The 23,148-nt window shown below is 36.7% G+C and overlaps 1 protein-coding gene across 1 annotated transcript in view; it reads right to left on the bottom strand.

Annotated features, from left to right (window-relative positions):
• LOC141761988 (calcium-activated potassium channel subunit beta-4-like) overlaps positions 1 to 14,331 on the bottom strand; it is a 30,221-nt gene extending 15,890 nt beyond the window's left edge. The window contains exons 1-2 of the mRNA XM_074625744.1: positions 13,699 to 14,331; positions 9,362 to 9,532 (exon numbers count right to left, since the gene is read on the bottom strand). Of these exons, the coding sequence (XP_074481845.1) occupies positions 9,362 to 9,532; positions 13,699 to 14,061 (534 nt within the window). The 5' untranslated portion in view covers positions 14,062 to 14,331. The remainder of the gene's footprint in view (positions 1 to 9,361; positions 9,533 to 13,698) is intronic.
• Between the last annotated feature and the right edge of the window lie 8,817 nt (positions 14,332 to 23,148).

The following is a 23,148-nucleotide window of genomic DNA, read 5'->3' as shown; positions in this document are numbered from 1 at the left end:
GCTTTCTGCTACGAACGTAGACGGACCCGCCCCTTTAAGTTTATGCTAATACTTTTGTACTTTTAACTTGAGTAAGATCTCGAATGCAGGACTTTTACTTGTAACAGAGTATTTCTACACCGAAGTACTGCTACTTTTATAGTAAAGGATACAGCAACATGTTGCTTTAAGAAAAATTTGAATGGAAGAGGATGGGAGTGAAGCAGAGGGAGACAGAGGCTCCTGGCTGGGCAGGGACTCACCGACGGCCCCCCTGACGTCCTGGAGCTCCAGAAGCTCATTACAGTTAATTAGTTAACACACACACACACACGCACGCACGCACGCACACACGGGCATTAATGTCGTCATCCCTCGCTGATTAAGTGATTTCTTCCCCTTGAAGAAACACATGCTCTCATAAATTAATAATTCTTTGTGCTGACCTTTTCAGATGATTTGTTGTGTTTCTGTATTATTTCTCCCCTCTATGAACAGAGTGAGGACATTTTAAATGATTCATTTGGGATCAGAGTTCATTGTTAATATTAAAATAACAGTGGAAGTTTTAGGGGGGTGTCAGTCATGCGGAGCAGCGCTGCCCTCTGGTTACCCACCGCTCCTGTCATTTACATTTATAACATAATTAAGTCATAAACGAGGAAATTACTCGGCGAGTAATTGGCTGAAACCACCCACCTGCCTCCATCTCCTCTCTTCCTTCCTCTCTCTCTCTCTCCTTCTCTATTCACCAGTTTACTGATGATTTACTCTTTAAATAACAGGAACCGAGGCTCTAAACCAGGGGTCTCAAACTCGCGGCCCGCGGGCCAATTGCGGCCCGCAAGACGATATTTTGTGGCCCCCACCTTGATATGAAAGTTTAATGTTAGTGCGGCCCGCAAATTTTTTTTTTTTTTATAAAGTTTTTTTTGGGGGCATTTTTTCATTTTTATTGACAGGACAGTGGATAGAGTCTTGGAAAGGGGGGAGAGAGAGAGTGGATGCGGAAAGGGCCACAGGCCGGATTCGAACCCGGGCCGCCGCGGTCAGGACCAAGTCTTGTTACATGGGCGCCCGCTCTACCAACTGAGCTAACCAGGCGCCCTCAGCCCGCGAGTTTTATGTGAATGGCAGTTTGCCGTGGAAGGTCCCTTTGTTGCGCGAGCCCGAGCTGAACGAACCTACCAATCACAGTGGGGTATATGGCTCCCGGGGACGGGCAATCGGCCGGGCTTGATGCAAGCAGAGAAACATTTCACAACAACTGTGGCGGCGCCCGTGTAACATCGCATAAACTCGATTAAAGCTTGATTTATACTTCTGCGTTGAATCGACGCCGAAGCCTGACGTGCACCTCTCCAGAAATGTAACTACACGTCGCGGCGACGCAGACCGCAACAGCTGTGATTGGTCCAGTCTCTCAGCGATGCTGAGCGGCCAGGACCAAGTTCTACTTCTCTCTGCCTCCATCTTTTCAATGTTTGTTCACACAAATCCACTCAGATATATTTTCTCTTTTCGGCGTTGCAGTAATGTCAGTAAAAGTTCTGTGGTTCAACAGTTATTAGCTCCAACTCCCTCAGTTTCTGTTTGTAGTACAAGAAGAAGAAGGAAACTCATAGAGACGCCGCCGCCAACTAGCGGTTTGGTGGTGTAATTGCAGAGCAACACAAACACAGCAGGCACAACTTTATTGCGGAGTGACACCAAGTGGAATGAATATATATCTTGTCACACAGCCCCAATCATGTCTTTTTCAAAGCCTGCAGTGAAGAGAAAGGTTGGTGACGAGCACAGACAATTTCAGGAAAAGTGGGAGACGCAATAGAGGCCATGTTCAGAAGAACCGTTCATGTTCTTCAATGTTCCATTAATGTTCAGGACAGTTCATGTTCAGAAGAACCCATTCAAGTTAAAGAACTGTTAATAATGACGTTTGAGAAGATTGTTGTTTTTTTTAACAAAGCTTTTTTTGTGGAATACCTGATGCGGCCCAGCCTCACCCAGACTCTGCCTCCAGCGGCCCCCAGGTAAATTGAGTTTGAGACCACTGCTCTAAACAATCTGCTTTACAGAAGTTGTGTTTCTGGAGTCGATCCGGTTATTGATCAGTACACAGAGAGTAATCCTCAACATAAAGGCAACATCTGGATAGTGTGTTGAGCTTTTACTCATCTCGTCCAAACCAGCTTCAGTTTGTTGTTAACACTACAGCATTTATTTATGCAATGGATCGAACACACACACACACACACACACACACACACACACACACACACACACACACACACACACACACACACACACACACACACAAATGCCTCAGGATGCCGTTATTAGTTGCGGGAACAGAAAAGCACTCTGTGTAAATACAGCAAGGGCCGATTGAATGGTGTGTGTGCTGGTAAAGTAAAATACACACACACACACACACACACACACACACACACACACACACAAACAATTCAATCCATTTCTGGTTTAATGGAGACTGCCAAGCCGAGCTAGACTACATTAGTATTGTGTGTGTGTGTGTGTGTGTGTGTGTGTGTGTGTGTGTGTGTGTGTGTGTCTGTGTCTGTGTGTGTCTGTGTGTGTGTGTATTTGATGGAGAGCCAAGGGAACATTATGAGCTCAGAGTAAAAAACTGCAAACAGCCTCACCGAGAATACAATAACAACTTTCCATTTAATTTATAGTAAAAACAAAACAAAACGAAACACATAAAAATGTAAAAAAAAGAAAATCTGGTGCTTTGCTCACGTGGTCCATGTGGGGACTTGAACCGGTGACCCATGACATCCCAAAATGGCTTAATAATTTCTAATAATTATACAAATCTGTCAATAAGAACAATCTTCAATCTACAAGAAATGCTGTTTATTAAAAAATGCTGGTGTCAAAAAAAATTATATTGTTTGTTTATAATATAAACAGACACTTTGTAAACTGTCTCAAAGCAGCTTTTAATTTTTTTCTATTTTGAGTTTTTGAATTTGTGTATTCTTTATTTATGTATTTAGTTTTACATTTTTAAATCTTTTATTTTTTTACTTTTTGTTTTAATTTTTATAAATTATTATGTTATCTTGTATTCTTAATTTATTTATTTTTAATTATTTTAAACTTTAAAGCATTTTTTCTTTTCTTCTTTTATTTTAATTGTTTTTTTTTACATTATTGTATTTTTGTATTCTTAATTAATTTTGATTTAATTTTCAATCCTTTTAACCTCTTTAAAACATTTTTCTTTTTTACATTTAATTTTAATTTTAATTTCACACATTATTATTTTGTTTTGTATTTTTTGTATTCTGAATTTATTTTGTATTTATTTTTAATTCTTTTAAACTTTTTTTCTTTTCTAACTTTCTTTTTTACATTATTATTTTATTTGTAATTTTTTTTATTCTTAATTTATTTTAAATTATTTTAATCTTTCAAAAACGTTTTCCTTTCTTCTTTTCTAATTATATTTTTTTAGATTATAATTTTATTTTGTATACTTAATTTAATTTTTTTCATTTATTTTCAATTAATTTAATCTATATAAAACATTTGTTCTTTTCTTCTTTTCTAATTTTCTTTTAATATTTTTACATTATTATTTAATTTTGTATTTATTTTTTGCCCTCAGTGAAACCATATACACATTCTTGAGTTATTGGTGAGTGCAAGGTTATTATTACTGATAGTAATTATGTCAAAAACTACTGAAATAAGTATTTTGACGGACATGTGACGTTCTTCTTTCACAGTTTCTAAATAACTTTGCAGGGACTCATGTTTGGAGTTTTAAAGTCACTGTGAGAGACAAATGAGACAAAAGACAAACAGGAACCATTTGTTTTCACACCTACTGGGTCCAAAGAACACAAGGCTTCATTACATAGTGTGTGCATGAACACACACCGGTTACACTAACACACACACAGATACCAATGTGTACACACACACACACACACACACACACACACACACACACACACACACGTTTGATCTGTTTGTCACATTTTAATTAAAGCAGCAGATTTGAGTCGTTATCTGATCAGAAACACCAGCTTATCTGTACACACAAACACACACACACAAACTGCAGCAGCTCAGCCGTGTGTAAAAACTCCATTTATTATTATTATTTTTTCTTGCAGCCGTTTTCTCTGCTCTCGTCTCCACGCTTCATTTTTTGTTCGTACAAAATGAAATGAATTCCTGACCTCAATAACGAGAGACGGTTCAGGAGGTGTGTATCACTGGTTGTGTGTATTAGTGTGTGTGTGCATGTTCTGGGAGGTTATCAAAGATGTGACTCGTCTGCTCAGGTCCACAAAGAGACATGTTGGTGCCGTTTATTAAAAGACTTAATTTGTTTTTAAATCTCAGAACCGTCTCTTTATGCTGCAGCTAACTGCACTCAGGTAGTTAACTGTATTTTATTATGACTCCCAAACAGCTCTAGAGACAATTATTTTACAGCTCAGTTCATTTTCTCATCAGCGTGACGCAGGAACTGAAAACTTTTATCTACAGAACTCTTCCTACAAAGTCAGCGGTGTAATAAACAGCCAGAGTGAACTCAGAATGGGGCAAAAATAGCCAAAATATGAAAATATATGTAAAAAAATATGTAACTCTGCTGTACCTGCAAAGTGTTTACTTATACCACAACATGGTATATTGACGGCTGATGGATGGACTAAAAATACTGATTAAACATTATTTTCCTGTTTCAAACTGCCTTTTACTTTTTGTCTTGAGTGGAAAGATGGGAATTTGCAAAATTGAATTCAACTCAACTTTATTGAAATTATAGTTGCACCCATTGAAATAAAGTCGTTCTTTCGACTATATTTTTTAGCAAGAGTAAAGAAAGACAGACACTATGGTAAAAGCTCGGTGTATGAAGGCAGCTTAATAATCCTCTTTTCATTTTTCTATTTTAAATTGTTTTAATTTGTTTAATAGTTCTTTTTGATTTTACTTTTTTAAAATATATTTTTATTTTAATTTTTAAATGTATCTATTTATTTTTAATTATTTTAATGTTTTGTAAAACATTTTCCTTTCTTCTTTTTTAATTTTAATTTTACTTTTAATTTAATTTTTAACATTATTGTTTTATTTAGTATGTTTGTGATCTACATTTATTTTTTTACTTCATTCTTAATTCTTTTAATCTATTTTAAAACGGTTCCTTTCTTTTTAAATTTTCCTTTTTTATTTATTTATTTTTTATATTCTGTATTTTGTGTTCTTAATTTATTATTTTGATTCGTTTTTAATTCTTTTAAAAACTTCTTTCCTTTCTTTTTATTTTCCTTTTAATTTATTTTTTCACATTATTTTAATTTTTGAATTCTTAATCTATTTTTTATTTATTATTAATTCTTTTAATCTTTTTAAAACTTTTTTCTTTTCTTATGTTTTCTTTCCTAGTTATTATTTCTTAATCTATGTATGTATTTTTTAATATGTTTTTATTTCTTATTTTATTTCTTTTGTTTTACTTTTTTAAATTATTTTCTTTTCTTACATTTTTTAGATAATAAAAAAAGGAAAATAAAATCCTCTTTTCATTGCACAGAAAAACAGTGTGAACACTACAGTAAGTCAAAGTTGATCCTCGACCTGTAAGGTAGTAATCTTAATGTTTGCATTTGTTTTCTCTTCTAAAGTAGTTTATCTAACCTGTCGGTTTGTTTCCCAGACGTCAGTTGTTTTTATAACTGACAGAAATGACAGACAAAACGACCAAAATAAGACCCACGTCGTAATAAAGCGGACTGATCCTTTAAATGGACTATTTGTAACTTTCAGAAATGCTTGTTAACAGCGACACCTGTGGCCGTTAAGTCAACGAAAGTCAGTGTCGGGTTTGCGCTTGCTCGCTCTAAATAGACATGAACGAGCATCGCTCAACACAGTGAGGCGACACATGTCAGCTAAAACAACAATATCACTCTATATTTCAGCTGCAGTAATGGTAGCTGACCAGACGAAGGTTTCACCATGAATCAATGCTAATCCTAATGTTGGCTGCCCCGGAGGCTGAAGCAGGAAGAGAAACGTTATCGTCTCCGACCGGGTGCTGGTGTCTCCCTCTGGCACCCGGTCAGAGACGATAACGTTTCTCGCTGCGGAGCCCCCTCACTTCACAAGACACGGGAAACCTCTGTTGGTCTGGAGGAGCTGCAGCAGTTATTTCTGCACAAACGTCCACTGTACATTCACTAGATATTCTCAGAGCTACTAACTCTCCTGCATTGTGGAGTGTGCGCTCATGAACGTGAGGTGGAGCGAGAACGCGCAAGTTGTGTGAGTGAAGACAAGCAGGCAGAGGAGCAGTCTGAACAGCGTAGCCACACGCACGCATATGCGAGCGCGCATATGCTAGCGCGCATGGGACACCCACCTGGTAGATTTATACCTGTAAAAAGTTACAAACAGTCCCTTTAACAGGAGGACATATAAACACATGGAGTCAGTTAGAGCGGAGCTGCTGTTGATGTGAATGTCATGTCACTCATCTGGTCCACAGGCGGCTCCACTAACTAATCGCCCCCAAGAGACACAAACACCAATTAACTCCACGTCTCTCTCTCTTCACCTGTCTGTCCGTCAGCTGTTCTACCGACGCAGCGTCCTGCAATTAACCCTCCATGTCTCTCTGTCTGTCTGTCTGTCTGTCTCATCAGTTGAAAGTAAAAGGTCACAGAGCTCATGAACAAGAGTTTGACCAGAGGAAAATTACAGTCTTTCATAATCTCTATCATATCTAGCAGCTATGATAACATCTTATTCAATAATCGATTCAGCAGTGACAGAAGAAGTACTCAGATCTTTTAATAAAGTAAAAGTAGCAATACTACAGCGTAGAAATACTCCACTATAAGTAAAAGTCCTGCAGTCAAAGTAAATAAAATATAGAGAAAACAAATGCAGACGTTAAGGTTATTACCCAAACGGTGCGTTAAAAACATCCATTACAGTTTGAGGATCAACTTTGACTTACTGTAGTTGTGTTTTTCTGTGCAACAAAAATAGGATTTTTATTTTCCTTTTTTTATTATTTAAAAAATTGAAGAAAAGAAAATAATTTTAAAAGTAAAATAAAAATAAATTAAAGAATTAAAAACATTTAAAATAAATAAATAAATTAAGGATACGAAATAGAAAATATAAAAGAATGTAAAAAACATAGATTCAAATTCAAATTAAAAAAGAAGAAATGAAAAAAATTAAAAGAATTAAAAAGAAAAAATAAGTTAAGAGCACAAAAATAAAAAATAAAATAATGTAAAAAAAATAAATATAAAAAGTTAAATTAAAAGGAAGAAAAGAAAATGTTTTAAAAACGATTAAAAAGCATTACAAATAAAGAAAAAAGAAAAAGAAAAATTATAAAAAGTATAATATTGGCTTCCAAAATGTAGCATAAAATGGAAATGCTCAAGTAAAGTGCCTCAAAATTGTACTTAAGTGGGATAAATCAGAGTCTAATAACTATTTACATCTTGTTTGCAAACACAAATGAGTTTATAAGTCAGAAAAAGGTTATTACAGTAATTTTCACAACATGAGCAACGTATCTACATATTTATACTTTCAGAGGGACGGATACACACACCTGTGGGATAATAATACACAGCTTTGCCAATATGTTAATGATGTTTCATTGTTAAGATTCAGAGCCTGTAGGAGGCGGAGCATTAAAGGTCTCTGCCTGATATCCATCCTCTCTCTCTATTAGACATTAAAGGATTTCTGAATGAAGCGTGACTCGTCTCTCTGTCTCTCGCCGTCTCTCTACACATCATCTCCGCTGCGGTCGCCATGGCGACTGAGCGGCATCGATGACGCGCCGTCTCTCCCCTCTATATTTACTCTGTTGCTGTAGCGACGACCCAGACGTGCACTGAAGAAGAGAAAGATTAGAGGAGGGAGATGTCCTGCAGACCAACAGACGGACACTGACACTGTGTTTGTCTGTTCTGGTGTTGTTGTCCAGGACACACCCATCTCCTCCCCTCAGTGTTCCCTCCTTTCACTACACTACACTACATGGCCAAAAGTATGTGAACACCTGATTATTATGCTGATTATAACATTAATGTGTAAACAGCTTCCACTCTCAAACTTTCCACCAGATTTTGCCACCTGGCTGCAGAGATTAGCTCTGATTCGGACAGAAGAGCATCAGTATGACGGCGTATTATTGTAGGCAAAAATGTATAAAATAAAGAGCCGGGGAGAGGGGTAATATTTAGAGAAAAAACTTGTACAGTAAATTATCTGAGATTAAAGTGGTAAATTTACTAGGAAAATATCACACATTTCCAGGAAAAAAAAAACTTGGATATTCTCTAAAGCTAAAGTTGTACATTTATGAGAAAAAAAACGTAAAAAGTAGTAAATTAACAATGAAAACTTACAAGAAAAAAACATATATTCTCTGACATTAAAGAGGTAAATTTATGAGGAAAATCTAACAAATTTATGACGAATAAAACTTGGATATTCTCTGAAATTAAAGTGGTAAATTTATGAGGAAAAAAAACTTGGGACAGCCTTGGATAGCCTTCAGCCCTCGTGAGGTACATCATGATCCCACAGGATGTCAGCTGTGATGTGTTTACTGTCAGCTGTTTGTTAATGGTGCTTTAAGTCCTTCATTCACACACTGACTGTGTCTTAATGGCGTGTTTGTCGATCTATTTCTGTTCAGCTCACGACGTCACGCAGCTGCGATACAAAAACCAGTCACACTGAAACTCTTCGGACAAAAATACAACATGTAATTCACTAGATCGAGGCTACCCTGCCAGTTTTATCTTTGCATGTTTCAGCATTCAGACGTTTAACTTCTGATTTCAAACTACACCCTCATCCACAGGAAACACAATGATCCAACCAGTCTGACCAGTTCATGTTTACCTGTCCTATAAACAGTATGAATTAATTAACTCAACCTCAGCTGCCTGACATTAAAAAACAAACAATTAAACTCACTAAAATGTATGTGCTTTATGTTATTTTTTTATAACCAGGAGACCGCTGTTCGAGACCTGTGTTTTGTTTTGTAAGCTACGTTAATGAGGTGTGTCACGTCATTTTTAGTGACGTTGGTGATATGTTTTCCACTTTGTTATGTTGTTTCCATACGTATTTTACGTACTTATTTTAATGCCAACCATGACATTTTTCTTAAACCTAGCCCCCCGCTGTGTGTAATATTCACACCTCGGCAAGGCAAATCGTGACACTGACCCGCTGTCTTCAGGCGGGTCTATTACAAGCTTTGGTGTGATACAGGGTTGGATATCACCTGAAAGTTACGCTACATAATAATGGAATAATAAGAGAGTAGTTGTGTTATTACCTTTGGGTTGAGGACCAGCTGTTGCTCATCAAAGTGCAGCAGAGCCACCGAGTTTGACTCCGAATTGTTGACGAAGATCTGCAGGCAGGGATAAAGAGACGTCCCCTTACAGTCGGCGCCGCACGTAAACACACACTCGAACATCTCCTCCGGACGCAACACCGACACCACCTGGACCAAGAGACAATGACATATTTAACCATACTTCATTTAGTATTGTTTTCACTGTAAACACACTACTTACTCTTAGAAAACATGTAATCAATTTTATACAACCAATATTAGCTTAGCAACCGTTAGCAAGACACAGCAGGTCTGAAAAGTTTGCATTTATTTGGAGTTTGGACGGTGATGCTCCAATGTAAGTTGCTGAGATTAGCATGCCTGGCTAACTAGCTTGCTACCTACAGTAGTAACTGGGAGGTAGGCCTACTTCCAAAGCCAAGGATCATTTCATCAGCTAACTACCTACATTAGTTTGTTGGGTTACAGGTTAAGTTCAAAGTTGTATTATTTCCCCTCTATTTGGAAGGCGGCACTGGATACTATTACAGTTTTAGCTAACGTTAGCGGCTCTAACTCTTGTATTTGGAGAAGTTTACACTCCAATAAGCTTAGCAATGTTACCTGAAATACCGCTATATTTGCCAAATATATCAGTTTGTCTTCATCCTAAAAGTATTTTCTAACTTTAAAAGTGAAAGACACACTTTGAAAATGCAAAAGGTACGTAAGCTAAGCTGAGTAGCCAAACACAACCATGTTAGAACAAACTAATAATCCGATTTTATATTTTTATAACTATACTACAACTAGCTAACTAGATCTACACTGCAATACAGGATAATGGAAATATGCTAACCCGTTAGCTTTAGCCTCAGTCTCTTAGCAAATCATGTATGTAGCCATCAAGTGCGTATTTAACCCCTTTTAGATTGTTTTACTTTTAAAGTAAGTAAGTTTAAAACATTAGTTGATCGGAGATAGTGTTTTCAACCAACTAATGGAGCTATCGTTAGCTTAATTAGCTAGCTAATCAAGACAGTTGTCATTTCAGCAACATTGACAATAGTTGGCTAGAAATGAGAAGCTACTTTTCTTTTCTTTTTTTTTTTTTTTTTTTACTTTAGTCTGAAATGATGGAGCCATTGTTTTAAAAATGACTGAATTTTGATGGTAAATCTGCCATATTATTATGTTAACTGAGTTTAGCAAATAGTCAATTTACTGGAAGTATTTGTTCATGCATGTAACTGTTATCAAAATGTTTGTGGACGCTGAATAAGTCTAGATAATAATTTTGGATATTAAGCTTGAAAATGTCAGTGAATGTGAGTGATTCAGATTAAAATAAAAAGTGATAGCTGCATTCCTTCTTCCTGCTCATTAAAGGACTGAAATAACAGCTGCAGGCAGGGAAATAAATATCAATACATGGTAAATACACAATCAATCTACACAGATTTGATAAAAGTCAGAGCTTTCTTCATCACTGAGGAGGTCAGGGAACTGCAATAAAAGCCAAGTATTGTGATTTATGTTATATTAAGCTTTGGATTAGTGAATGACGGAGTGGACTCTCAGACTGCCTCGTGAGTTTGTGATTTAAAGACAAAAAAAAAGCAAACAAAAGGCTTCCACTCTCTGTAATGCAAGAACATTATTCCAGGACGATGCAATAAGCTAACAGCCAGATAAATCAAACTGGCATGAATTCATCATCCACAGTTAAGAGCCAGGAGAGCAGGCTGTGGATGTAATTTATGAAAACTCCCAACAGCTTTGAAACGCTGTGCAAACAGTTTTAATAATCCACAGAGGAAAGTGACGCAGCATGAAGGAACCAAACGACCTGAAGGACAAACCCACTTTGTATCGACAATAAAAAAGATTTATATAAATGATGAAATAAAAAGGGTTTTAACTTTCTGTCCAAACTAAAGGTTTTGCTTCTGTTACGAAGGAGATGATTGTTACGATGCAACAAGACAGGATTTTTAAACATATAATTTACTAAATAAATGTCCGTTAAGTCACTATCGATCGACAAATTAACACAATAAATTAACAATATTACGAACTGTGTGTCTGTAGCGACATTACTGGGAAAAATCTCAAGCAGTGATCTCTTGGAAGTGACACGCAATTATTGTTTATTGCCATAGGCGGCGCCAAAGCAGGTCTCGTAAAAATTACGTTCCCATACAACGAAACCAAAGAACGTATATCGCTAAGCAGTGAAAGTCAATTGTAGTTCTACTGCAACGTCAGCGCCCAGCAGCAGAGGTACGCTTCCGCCATTTTGGACTGAAAGCGACTACAGGACACCAGTAAAAACGACCACCTAAAAAGTGTTGCACTAAAGTGGAACTAAATTAGAGAAACAGAAACAGTCTACAGCTATTGATACATCGAGTGGAGACTTTAACTTGCTGGTGGCGCTAGATGAAAAAAAAAGTTAACCAGATGCATATTTGCCAAATAAACCAGTTCGTCTTGATCCTTGAAGTTTATAACATGATAAGATCATAACATCACAATATGATATATACGTTTTCAAATGTAGTTTTGTCCAACCATCAGTCCAAAATATTCAGATTATTGCCATATAAAACTGAGAAAAGCAGCAAATACTACTTGTAAATGTAAAATGTAAAAATAAAAAAAAACGTAAAACTTATGCCTGATAAATTAATTAATCATCAGAACTGTTTGTGATCAGTTATCTGTTGATTAACTAATTGTTTCAGCACTAATCAATACTTCTAGTACTCCTACTAACAATAATTCAAATAAACTAATACAAATCCTGATAGCAGTTAGTCTTAGTACCTAGTAAGGCAATCCACTACTGCAGTACTACCACTATTTAAAAATTTGATATACAAAAATACTTTTGCTGCAACAAGTACTTATAATGGCTTACCAATACCGATAATAACCTGCAGTAATTTGGATACCAGTAAAATTGATACTACAATACTAATACTACTGCTCTTAATGACAGCAGTACTACCAATACCAAGATGGCAACATTTCAACTACTACTGCTTACACAACTATCAATGGCAATGTCACTGATAAAAATACCAATCAAAGTTGAGTATTGGGCTTCTGTTTGAACTTAATACTACTCCTGTAAAATTGGATACTAGTCTTAATATTAGTATTAGTTTTAATAGAATACAAACATGTTTATATTTAATATTTATGCAACACCTAATAGTACTCCTAAAATAGCTCAATAATACTGATAATAACCTCCAATCACTACAACTACTAATTTGGACTACATTACTAATACTGCTGCTCTTAATGACAACAGTAGCTATTACCAATACCAGAATGGCAATACAATAATGGAAATATTTCAACTACTACTATTACTAAATTCTTCTATTAATACCACAAGAACAAGTACGCCACTCTAAGAAGTTACACAACTATTAATGGCCATGACACTGATAAAAGTACCAATAAGAGTTGAGTATTGGGCTCCTGTTTGAACTAATACTTCCTCCAACTACTACTACTCCTTAAAAGTTGGATACTAGTGTTAGTTTTAATATAATACACAAATATTTATATTTAATATTGCAGCAACACATATTACTACTAAAAATAGCTCAATAACACTGATAATAACCCCCAGTCACTACAACTACTACTTTAGATACCAGTGACAATGATACTCCATTACTAAATACTATTACTGCTGAGTACTACCAATGGCAATATTTCAACTACTACTACTACTACTAAATACTTAGTACCACAAGAACAAGTACACCACTCTAAGAAGTTACACAACTATTAATGGCAATGACACTGATAAAAGTACCAATAAAAGTTGAATATTGGGCTCCCGTTTTAAATAATACTGCCTCCAAGTACTACTACTACTCCTTACAAGTTGGATACTAGTCTAAGTTTTAATATAATACACAAATATTCATATTTAATATTGCTGCAACACACATTAGTACTACTAAAATAGCTTAATAATTATAACCTCCAGTCACTAGTATTTTCACAACTACTAATTTGGACACCAGTAACAATAATACTACATTACTAATACTTCTACTAGTACTGATCTTAATGGCAACAGTAGCCTACTACTAATATCAAAATACTTTTATTAGTAGGCTACCACAAGAACAAATACACCACTGTAAGAAGTTCACAATGGCAACAACACTGCTCAAAAAAACAGTAAAAGTCAAGTACTGCCTCCACTACCTCTCCAGATACTACTACTACTACATACTACTACTCCTCAGATGTGAGGCTCCGGCAGCCAGCGGCGGCTGCTCGGAGCGCGGAGCCTGGCTCACCGTGCAGTTGGCCGGCTTGCTCTGGAGGCTCTGCAGGGTCGGGCTGAGCCAGCAGAAGCCCAGGATGAAGAGGCTGAGGATCCCGCAGGCGATCAGGAACAACCCCAGCCGGATGCTCTTGTCCTCGGCCTCGGAGTACTCGTACGACACCCGGATCTTCGCCATGGCAGCCCCGCGGAGACCTCCGCCGGCATGGAGAGGATGACCGGTGGAGGTGGAGGTGGAGGAGGAGGAGGAGAGAAAGAGGAGGATGAAGGAGGAGGAGGAGGAGGCGGCGCTGTTTGGCTGCTGCTGAGAAACTGTTGAGTTTAAACACCGGCTGCTCTCTGTCTCTAAATCTGTTTCACCTCCCTCCGGCTTCATTTATCCTCCTCCCTCTCTCTCTCTCTCTCTCTCTCGCTTTCTCTCTACTGCCTCTATTTATCTTCTAATTTCTCTCCTTCTGTCCTCCCTCCTTCCCAAATTGTGTCATTTATCTCGGTTTACTTTAATTATCTGTTACCACTTGTGAAAAAAGTACTCTGAAAAATATATTTTACTGGAGTACAAATAGTAATACTGCTTTGTAAAAATACTCTGTAAAGTTTATTCAAGATTCCAAAGTGCTAAATATATTGCCTCTTAACGGCTCTCAACATGGCGGAGCCGGCGGCTAACAGCTAACAGTGCAGTACTATACTAACAACGCTAACAGGGAAAACAACGAGAACAGTGCTGACAGAGCTAACCGTTTTTATCTGAGGGGGAACAGGAGGGTGGGTGCTACGCTTCTGCATTATCAGCTGTAACCGTATGAGAGCAGAGCAGAGCTGTGGCCGTTAGCCAGTGGGGACGTTTTACTGATAGTCGCTTTCAGTCCAAAATGGCGGAAGCGCAGCTTTGCTGCTGGGTGCTGATGTTGCGATGGTATGGTTGTCTGAAAAAAATTTATGTTTTTCTTGAAAAACATTAATAAACAGAGTTTCTGCAGTGTTCAAATGTCCACATACTTTTGTCCGTGTAGTGTAGAGCAGCCTGCGGCTATCTGGGATGTTTCTATGGTTTCATCTCTCTCTCTATGCAGGTTGAGGGATGCTCGGTCGCCCCGGCGGCCTGATGATTCAATCCAGATTTGTGTTTTATATTTCGCCGTTGGCTGCTTGTTGTTACATGTTGGATGAGATAAGCCTCTTAGCTGAGGGAGAGCACATCACTCTCTCTCAGGAACATCCTCGCTTTCTCAGGGACAAACAGCTCATATAAAGTTAAATACTAAAAGTTAAGGACATCAATATCAAGACTTTTAATGATTTCATTTGTCAAAATGTGACAAATGTGTGCTGATTTTCAGCCAATATCTACAGTTTAACTTTCTATTTCTTTATTGTAACAAGTTGACGTAAGAATCGGGAGCTTTTGATCACGTCACATGGGCTTCATCAGCAGATGGAAGAATCTTATGTGCTGTTGTCTTATGTTTTAAAATCCTCCTCGTTGGCTGCTTTCTCTTCTTCATCGTCTTTTTCCTCCACTTTACTTCATTACTTTCAGCTGTGATGACACAGTTTCTCTTCATCGATCGACAGTTTCATTTCACACCTGTGTATTAATGTTAGTGTGAGTGTGTGTGTGTGTGTGTGTGTGCTGGCAGTCTTATCTCTCCTAAAGATGCAACCAGACATCCAAAATGGCCTCCAAGGACTAAATGATCAATGAGCTCACTGAGATGTATCGATTTCTCTCAACCCACAGTGAGTGTAAAAAAGGCACCTGTTGACCAGACAATGCATAAAGTACTGAACTGAAGTAAACATCCTATGTACTTGTACATCTCAGGGGTAAGTATTGTATTTTTTTTACTCCACTACATTTATCTTTACATACAGCTTTAGTTACTTTACAGATTACAGTTTTTTGTCCACTTCCTGTCCAGGGAAAACCATCTCTCAATCAAAACAATAACAACAGAGGGAGTCTGGTGACGTGGTGAAGCAGCGTGGGATCATGGGAGTTGTTGTCTTCATTATTCAGGAGGTTTTTTACTACAAAGGTCTCCTCCTCTCCAAAACAAACCGGTAAAAACACTGAATAAGACAGCTCCATGTTAAAACTCAGTGTTTCTACGACGCTGTTCGGCGGATGCAGGACGTCCTGGAGGGGCTGAGAGCCGGGCTGCTGCTAACGTTTGATCAGCTTGTTTCTCTGATAACTTCAGATCCAGATGTTTGACGACTAAAATCCTTCATCTGGTTAAAATATAGAGTTAAAAACCACCAAGATCTAAAAAGTGTGTCATAAAAATGAGGCTTAAACCTGGATAAAAAGTCAGTTTATGACAACGCTGACGCACCATTACCTTGATTACAATTACAGATTTCTTTGGTTTGAAAGAAAGTAGCAGTTATTATGGTATGGATGGCCTCTGAGCGAGGCCGTTACCACAGTTTAAAGGTCCCATATGCTCATTTTCAGGTTCATACTTGTATTTTGTGTTTCTACTAGAACATGTTTACATGCTGTGATGTAAAAAAACACATTATTTTCCTCGTACTGTCTGCCTGAATATACCTGTATTCACCCTGTCTGAAACGCTCCGGTTTAGTGCAGTTCAACGGAATTACGTTGCTAGGCAACAGTTGGGTCCATGTTTACTTCCTGTCAGCTGAAACAATTAAACTATTTTGATAATTGATTCATAATTTCAGACATTTTTCAAGCAAAAAACTTTCTGGTTCAGCTTCTCAAACGTGAGGATTTGCTGGTTTTCACTCGATAATAAATTCATTATCTTTTGGTTTTGGACTGTTGGTCGCACAAAACAACACATTTGAAGACATTATCTTGTATTATGGTAAACCTTAATTTGTACTACTGTTTTAATATATCTTATAGACTGAAAAATTAAACAAGAAAACAATCGCCAGATTAATCGATAATGTGCACGAGGCAGAACTTTCTCAGTTTGTCCTGGATTTCATTGTATTTTATTCATATGTTAAGTGCTGTCCTGCTTATTTTTATTAATTTAATATATTTTCTGTTTTAATGTTTAAACAGTTATGTAACTGACTGAACTAATCTAAAAAGAAAAGTGTAACAGAGTGTGAGAGAGAGTAGGCGAGGAAGGTGTGAAACTGAAACTTCACTTTATTTGTTAATTAGCTCATCGAGACACAAAAAAAAAAAAATCAGGCTCTTTGTCTTCTTGTCTCATCTAAACTCTGGACATTTCTGAGTTTAATTATTAGAATTATTTGGCCTGTAAGTAATAACAATAAGTCCATTTCATATAACTAGAGCTGCAACTTACAATTACTTTCATTATTGATCATTCAGCCAGATTATTTAATCAATTAATCAACTAATTAAGGTAAATGTCCTTTTTTCTGTTGGACCACCTGTTCAAAACACAAAAATATTCAGTTATCTACGATGTGAGAACAAGACGAGGAGCGAATCCTCCCATGTTAGAGCCTGGAACCAACTATCATTTGTATTTATGTTGCAGAAACTAATCGATTATGAAAACAGTTTGATCGGCTGATCGACTGATTGTTGCAGCTCTACATTTAACACAACTTTTTTTGGAATATGAGACATGTGAACACAATATAAACTACAATAATTAAAGACTTTAATTAATTCATATTATATTTTAAGATGTGGAAATTCACTTTAAAAAAGTAATGAAATGAACAAAAGGCAATTTACATGCCTTTTACATATATTACATACATTACATATTTTTTTTTAAATTATAATAATAAAAATAATGATAGCTTTATAGCTAAAGTACATTAATATAAGAAATAAGGACATGAAATCAATGCAGGAATAAATTAATAAAATGGTGAAGGGCAGGAAAATAATAAAAACTATTAATTAAAAGCAGATTAAACAATTATGTTTGAAAGTTGAGTTGTTTGTTTTGTTTTCTGTATTTGTTTTTTTGTTAACAATTCTTTCGTTCATTTTTGTACGTATTTTACACAACGAGAAAGTTACAGCGCTCCAAAACATTAACAAACATTAACACTCGCTGTAAGTTTTGTTGTTTGATTCGGTGATCGACCATGTGAGTCGATGATAAAACCTACTAGTTGGTGTAGCAGGCCCCTACTGACCCACATCTATGAGGCTGATAACCACTGATAACGCACATTTAATGACCTGATAACAGTCTAAGCGAATGAAAACATGATATGGATGGATAAATGGGACATAAATCATGAAAATTGTAGTTGACAGTTGATTCACAATAGAAACAAAAACTCAATGTAGAAATCACAAGACATACTTTAAGTAAGACTCTGAGAAAAATAAGTTTTATTAATGTTGAAATGCTGCAGAAATCAGTCATAATCTCTCTATATGTCACATTATAACAGCAGCCTGTCGTTTTGTTGTTGGCTCCCATCGCTGAAGCTGTTTGGAGACAAAATCCGACGTTAAAAATGATAAATCTACTCCGATATGTTTTAGAACAGAGCTGCAGTATCTCTGCATCACAGTGCTTACAGAGCAGCCAGCCTTCATCTCCATAATGGAGCATATTACCCGTGATATTACCAGTCTGTGGTTCACTGTTGATGGAGGGATTTTCAGCCAAATGTTGCCTCTGCAGCAGCTCTTCTACTTCTGTTTTTTCAGCACAGAGGGAGCAAACATTGTGCAGCCTAATCGCATCATGAAAATGTTGATTTGAGTCAGTCGATGTCTCTTTTTCTGTTTGTTTTATTTCCCTGAAAGCTCAAATCCACAGAGGATACCAACTGTGGACACAGTCTGCCTCTCGTCTCTAACACATCACCACAAATACATTCCCTCTATTTTATTTGTTCTCTCATCCAGTCTGATTTGAAGAATTTTAATATTAAACTTGTGATATTTCTGGGCTTTTCCCTTAGAAACTGCTGTCTGTGTTTTTGCGAGCGCTATGCAGAGTCACGTGGCCCCGTGTTCGTCCACGCTGATGTCCGTTATCATTTGTAATCTTTTGATCTGCAGAGATGATAATAATCCTGCCACATGCCTCCCTGATTACCAATGCATAATGCTGAGGCTTTATTCTGGAGCCTTTCAGAGCTCCACGTTTATGCAACAGGCAGAGAGACGTATTATACTCCTGGACTGGAGGTTGGAGGGTTTTTATTCTGCAACTACAGAAAACTGATATTATTGCTGATATTTTTTTTTATTTGCTTATATGAATACATTTAATATATTTTTTATTTAATATATTATTATTTTACCCTTTTATTGACCTTTTTTTACTTTATTTGAGAGCGGGGGGTGAGGGACAACTGTAGATTTAGAGTTTTTTCACATTAAACTATGTGAAATTACAGTTGAGTTCGACCAAAGCACACTTGGTGATTGTTGGAAAGAGTGACGACGGTTTAGGTGAGCTTTATTCTGTTTCTGTCCAGTTTGAATGAAGTGTTTTACGATGCTCTGCTACATACAGCTGATCTCAACATAAACACAAATACACCTTGATGATGGCGCAAGCTGCAAGGAGAGGGGGGGGCAATCGTACTCGGGCAGCTTGGCGGAGGTCTGCGCTCTCCGAGTGCCATTCTAGTTCCGTTTGTTTTGGAGAGGAGGAGACCTCTGGTAAAAATGCCTCCTGAACACTTAAGGAACCCCAACAATGAAGACAACAACTCCCATGATCCCACGCTGCTTCACCACATCACCAAACTCCCTGTTGTTATTTATTCGATTTAGAGACCTCTAGTGGAAGAAAATTACATGTTGTGGGTCTAATTTGACCATCTTTTAACTATTTTCTTGTTTTTGACCCTCAACGTGTGAATTAAAATGTCTAATTACTTTTTTTTTTCTTTTCTCCTCACAGTTCCTCATCTTTTAGTTGGTTTCAGATTTATTCTCCTAAATATATAATAGTAATAATAATAATATTATATATATATATATAATAATATAACAATTTTAGTCTCCATTGTGTCTCTACTGCAGCAATAAAATCTGCTCCTCTGCTGCTTTTATCACCACATTAAGTCTTTATTGCTCTCACATTAATGCTGTTCAGATAGAGACTGTGTGTGTATTGTGTTTATAATACTGTGTGTGTGTTTACCTTCAGGCTATAAACCAGTCCTCACCCTGCAGGTTTCCATTCATTTCTCTGGTTGTCGGTTACTAAGCTGCTATGGTCTGGAGGAGGCTGCAATGAAACAACAAAACATTAACAAAAGATTAAAAAAAAATAGAAAATATTTACTGCAAAAATACTAAAATGACTGTCTCTGCTTCCTATTATTTAACATGAATCATTTTCAATATCTTTGGCTGCAAAAAAGGATCTGGGAAATGGTCAATATGATCATTATTATTGATAACCTACAGATGAAGCGATTGATCACTAATAAGAACTTTATTTACAAACTGACATGTCCAGTTTCCTGCCTGTTGATATTCTTTCTTTAGCTCATGGCGTCCTCTTGTGGACAAACTACTGAAACACAGCTGACAAAACAACCTCACCACTAAGTCCATTTAGTAGCTCTTCTGGAGCTCTCGACCTCAGATCAAGGCTATAATGGTTCTGAATTTTCAATTAGTTTATATGTCAATCTATTTCTGACTTTTCAATTTTATTTCAGTTTAGTCTTAGTTAGTTTTCAGAGTGTGTTTGCTGGTTTTAGTTTATTTTCAGTCTTTCAGAAAACTTTATTTTTGTTAGGGGTCAGCTATAATGTCTCAGAAGTATGTAGGTACAGTACATACACATACTAAATACATGGTTGGAGAACTGTTTAGAAATGGAAGTAATGTTTAATGAAGTAATTGCGTCATAGCTGTCGATTATTTTCTCCATTAATCGATTAGTTGTTTGGTCTGTAAAATGTCAGAAAATGGTCCACAACTCAAAGATATTCAGTTTACTGTCATAGTGGAGGAAAGAAACCAGAAAATATTCACATTTAAGAAGCTGGAATCAGAGAATTCAGACTTCTTTTCTTAAAGAAATTAGTCAAACCGATTAATTATCAAAATAGCTGGTGATTAATTGAATGGTTGACAACTAATCGATTAATCATTGCAGCTCTAAAATGAAAATGAAAAAAACAGGGATCGATGCCATAATTAATGGAAAATAAGATGGAAAATAAAACCCACTTGATAAGATCACGATAAGTTAAAAATTACACTGAAAATAGAATACATAAAAATCACAACATAAGACCCACTGAAGGATATAATAAAATAGAGTACATAAAAATCTAGTAAAATATAACATTTTAAAAGAAGTTCAGCAGCATAAGTGTGAAGCAAAGTGCAATATTTAGTGAGCTGGCTTCCTTAGTAGCGATTCATTTGACAGTTAATTGATTAATAGTTGCCTCCTTTTTTTTGGTAATGATATATTAGAGCTAAAAAACTAAAACTGAAATGAATTTATGTTCAGTTTTATTCGTTTTTTACCCAGGCAATATCATTTGCTTGTTTAGTTTTTCTTAAAGGATATAGTTTTTTATTTAATATCAGTTTAATAAAAATATTTTTAACTGTGCATTTCTGTTTTAGTTTTGCTATAATAACCCTCAGATAGAGTTTGGCTCCTGAAGAGCTCCTAACGGGCTTAGAGGTGAGGCAGAGACTGTCTCACAACCTGTTAAAAACTGATGTAATAACTTCAACAATACTGAGTTAAAGGTGCCAAAAGTTGATGACTTACTTACCTGTGTTGGAGCTGCAGTTAGCAGGTAATCGTCTTCTTGAGCAGCGATGAAGACGAACAGACGAAAACAGGAATCTGCAGTAACTTTTCACTCCTGAAAAACAAAAATTACATTCTGCACAATAACACATAAAAAATAAAAACACCCTCAAGTCCTCCGTTAGTTTCATTACCAGAATATTTATTTTATTCTTTTACCTATTAAAACACTAGCTGCCATATTTAATAAAACAGCCAAACGGCCAAGTGCCTCAAGTCCTCAATCCTCCAATCAAATCTTCTCAAAACAGGTCACATGGGTCTGTGGGCGTGTCCTTGGCTTTTTGCTGCTGCAGTGTGAACGAGCTGTAGTCGATGGCGAGGGATGTCGCCGCGGTCACGTGGTCGTCCTTGTTGCTAAGAGGTGGTCGTCGCCGTGGTCCCTTGTAAACCGTCTCCATGGTGAAGTCTAGTATTGCATCGTTTACCAGCAGAGGGAGCATCTCCTCGTTTCGTTGGTTTTCCCCCTTTTTCTTAAAAATACTGCCTGGTCTGTATGTATATATATATATATATATTCAAATATATATAAATACATACCTGAACATTGGTGCCTCCTGGAGGAAATTAAAAAATAACAAAATTTATGATATTAAGCCTAAAAATGGGACTTTTTTTGGTTGAATTTGGTGGAGTGGCCTTAAGGTCCTGTCTACACGTGTAAAGATATTTTTGAAAACAGATATTTTCTTCTACGTTTCAGCCTCTCGTCCACACACAAACAGAGCTGCATCCGTGTGGTGTCAGAATAATTGGAAAAAATAGTTTTGAATAGGAAAATTCACATGAATGTAACTTGGAAAGCTGGCGAAAATGTTGGCACACGAGTTGCTGAGTTGATGTCATGCTACGCAGAAACATCAGCGACGAAAGTAAATGTTGCTGGTTGATGTAAGACACTTTTTATTTATTCACATAATGCATATAATTTTTTGCTCGCATGTAATTTGCAATCTGGTATCAGGTTGTAAACGTTAGTTGCTGTCCACATAGTGCCCTAGACTAGTTAGGAAAGTTATTTATTAGCATTAACCTGATAACGAGTCAGGTTAAGCTACATTTTAGTGGTTTTAGTGAATGGAAATAGCTAAGAAAATGTTGTATAAACGCTCTGAGCAACAAAACTTGGGCTGTCAAAGTTAACGCAATAACCCGTTAACATAAATTTGTTTCAACGCCACTAATTTCTTTAACGCATTAACACAACTTGTGATTTTAAGGTTGTAGCTGGCTCAGTTTTAAAGCTAGATTGAAGATACTGGCACCATATGAAACCTGATGAATCCATCGGTACCAACCATGTCATACTAGCTTGTCATGAAGGAGGTTAAATAGCGCTCCAATGTTACGCTAAATTTTGGCGAGGAAAAACTGTCATGGCCATCAGGAAAATAAACTCACTCAGCATGCTCAGAATCTTCCTCTCTGGTGTTTGATATATCGTTGATGTGGACGGAGATATTTTGTAAAACTAAGGTCATGTGGACAAGTTTTTGTTTTATTTAAACGTAGGAGAAAATATCCGTTTTCAAAAATATCTGTAGACGACGTGTAGACATAGTCTAAAAACACACAAACTGACATTTTGGGAAATACACTTATTTGCTTTCATCCCGAGAGTCACATGTTCAGTTTGATACCGCTCTCATGACTGTATGCTAAACATGAAACTAACGGCAGCTAGCTTAGCTTAGCATAAAGACTGGAAACGGGGAAACAGTTAG

The sequence above is a fragment of the Sebastes fasciatus genome, chromosome 23 (genome assembly GCF_043250625.1).
Source record: "Sebastes fasciatus isolate fSebFas1 chromosome 23, fSebFas1.pri, whole genome shotgun sequence".
Classification (NCBI taxonomy): domain Eukaryota; kingdom Metazoa; phylum Chordata; class Actinopteri; order Perciformes; family Sebastidae; genus Sebastes; species Sebastes fasciatus.
This window is presented reverse-complemented; position numbering and strand designations above follow the sequence as displayed.